Here is a 3,004-nt window from a genome sequence, read left to right as displayed (position 1 = left end):
ATAACGATTGAAGATCTTTTAAAAAGTCCAATACCAAACATAATTATTGTACAGTAATTTCTCATAAAATTAAACTACAGTTATTAAGCTGTGTTCAATATCAGAGATGTGACTTCTTCAAAACAATCTGATCACAACTTGCAGATATACTGATTAGTTGATGGTAATAGATGCCAGCTTCCTATTATGCTCATATTCCTTTGTATAAACTGCTTTTAAAAATGATTTTTTAAAAAACATATGAACTGCTAGTTGGATTGAGGTGACAAGGGAGAACAAAATTGGGAAGAAAAAGGTAAATTCACACTATTTTTGGTGGTGTATCTTTTAATGTTGCAGAGACAAAAAGGCTTGAGGCAAAAATACTATTCAAATTTGTACAGCTTCTCTTCCACTGGGAGTGCATATACTGAAAACAATTCATGATGTACAGCCAAGACCAGCTAAGTGATGTTTGATAGCCTGACTCAGGTCAACAGGTGCCACGCCCTTCACTCCTTGGTTATTTCCTCCTAGCCTCTGTTATATAATAAGAACAATAGTGCCTTTTCTGTTTGAAAATAATCCATTTCCTGGTAATATTTGAATTAAGAAATTTTGTGTATGGAAAGTGTATTTGTAGATCTATCTAAATTGAAAGTAGAATTGGTAAAAAAAAATTGATCAGCTTGTTAAAAGTCACTTATCAGAAAGAAAAAAAACATTCCTTATCTATTCATACCTTGAATTTTAAGGCAGGTGTTTCGGCTACAGTTGATGTCTTTAGTCCATGCAATCTATCTTCTATCTCCCTCAACCTAGGAGAAAATTAACACTGGCATGAACGCTTTTAATTAGAACACCCTGTCCATTTTATTTAAATCTGTTATTTTTCATATATGTGGCAGCAGTAGAAGAGAAGAGATTTTATTTAGAACAGTGGAGAGAAAAAATCATTATTCTCCCCATGGTCCATCTGGCCCATCCCCTAGTGAAGAACTGAATGATTATTAAGAAATGTCCCTGACCTTCCTAAAAGGCCTTTATGTAGACTGAAGCCCTCTAAGTGCTGCATGCATCATTACATTACTTCTGCCAGTGAAGCCTAAAAGTAAAAAAAAACATGGATAGAAATGGCCTTCAATAGTTATTTTACTAAGGCACAGCTGAACTAAGATCTGCCTATGTATCAAACCTCTCCTATTTTCTCAAAATGGTGCTGAATCTACTCATGCATTTTCTTCATGCCACAGATCTCTTTAGTAATTCAAGGATATTTTCTTACTGTTTCTTGGTTAAGTAAAACTCTTCTAGCAAACGCTGCTCCTCATAGGTCATCCAAGAGTGCTCCAGAACATCATATTCCTTCTCAAGTAACTGTTCATAGAGCCTGACTGGATTCCATCCTGTCATGATATCATACGTAATCACACAACCTAAGGAATGTGATACAATAGACACCTTTCCTTCTTTTTTTGTAAATTCTGGATTCCGGGAACAGAAAAGTGTGTACAAACGATTCATCTCTTGCTGAAGGCCTTTTACCAGCTGTGTTAAAAGTGTCGGGAAAAGAAACAGAGAGAGAGGGGAAAAAAATCATTTAAAACTATTCTGCATATTGTTAGGTTCTACATTCCTGCAAATTTTATGGCCAATCAGATGGTCAGAAAAATCTATGTAGAGCAACCAGTTATAGCCTCCACATTTAATGGAATAGTAGCTTTTAAATGTATCATTTAAGTGAACAAAGAGCAAAGTCTTCTAAAAAGCTAAAACATAAAGATTCCTACTTAAATTATCACGCTTGCATCTTAACCCCTTAAAATGCCAACTATCCATATAAATAAAAACGTAAATGTTCGTTTGTTCAAAATCCTAAATCTCCGAAAGTTCAACGATTGCTTTGAAATTTTGACACGTTGCATTCGAATACGCGCGTGTTTTTATATACCTATATTATATAGATGTCACACCTGTGACAGGTAAAAACATGTTTTTGAAAAACAGCGTCATCTGTTGGACGTAAAGGCAACACAAACGTGCGCTTTCTCTTTTCTTTCTTTTTCATTTAACCAGACTGAGCCACAGCAACGGGTGGCCGGGTACAGCTAGTTTAACAATATGTATTAATCACAAGCAACATGTCTCCAGGTAGAAGATACTGAGGCTATTTAGATGATTAACAAATTAGAACAGATTGAGACAAAGTAATTTGCAACAGAGGATTAAAATAAACTTTGTGGAACATCTGCTTGGAGGCATCAAGGATCATCAAGTTTTCTACTTTGATGTAATCAGATCAAGCGGCACAAATATGTAAAGGAATATCTCAGGTAGCAGCTAAAGGGTTGGGCTAGAAATTTGCATGCCATTTTAGTTCTCTTAGGAATGAAAGCTAGCTAAGTGACTCTGGGCCAGACACTCACTCTTAGCCCAACACATCTCACAGGATTGTTGTTGGGAACATAGGAGGTAGCAACATTGAATTGTCCCAACATAAAGATGGGATAAACATTTAATAAATAAGTAAATAAGCCCCATCTCAGAAGGTCAGAACAATTAGCTCTTTAGCAAGCATATTTATGATCTGTTTCTGTTGAGCGGTGCAGTCCATTTGAAAAAAAAAATAGTTTTTTAATGCATAAGTTCCACGCGTGGGGGAGGGGGACCTGAAATATGATTTGTGATATGAGATAAAATAAATGGCCTGGCTATGAAAAAAGAGAAAAATTGCAAAATGAGAAAAAGATAGTAGTGACTTTTTGTAATATACAGTAGTATACTTAATTTGTTAGAAGTCGATACTGAAATATTTATTTGGTGTATCAGGTCGGAACTGCTGGCCCTGCGCGATTCCCCCCTCGCGCAGGTACGGCCCAGCATAATCCTGAGGGCCGTCCTCAATGACGGGGTATGGAACCCCCAGAGGCGCGCAGCAAAAAAAGAACTGAAGAGGAGGAAATTGAGAACTTTTTTAGCGGGTTGTTTTAACAAATTTTTAGGGGGTACGGGGAGGGCCGGGGGG

The 3,004-nt window shown here is 36.7% G+C and overlaps 1 protein-coding gene across 1 annotated transcript in view; it reads right to left on the bottom strand.

Annotated features, from left to right (window-relative positions):
- Window positions 1–3,004, bottom strand: part of DDHD1 (DDHD domain containing 1) — a 43,948-nt gene that overhangs the window by 8,510 nt on the left and 32,434 nt on the right. The window contains exons 8-9 of the mRNA XM_029284473.1: window positions 1,265–1,527; window positions 722–797 (exon numbers count right to left, since the gene is read on the bottom strand). Coding sequence (XP_029140306.1) covers window positions 722–797; window positions 1,265–1,527 — 339 coding nt within the window. The remainder of the gene's footprint in view (window positions 1–721; window positions 798–1,264; window positions 1,528–3,004) is intronic.

The sequence above is a fragment of the Protobothrops mucrosquamatus genome, unplaced genomic scaffold (genome assembly GCF_001527695.2).
Source record: "Protobothrops mucrosquamatus isolate PMUCROS unplaced genomic scaffold, P.Mucros_1.0 scaffold637, whole genome shotgun sequence".
Taxonomy (NCBI): domain Eukaryota; kingdom Metazoa; phylum Chordata; class Lepidosauria; order Squamata; family Viperidae; genus Protobothrops; species Protobothrops mucrosquamatus.
Note: the sequence above shows the minus strand (reverse complement) of the source record. Positions and strands in the feature narration are given on the sequence as shown.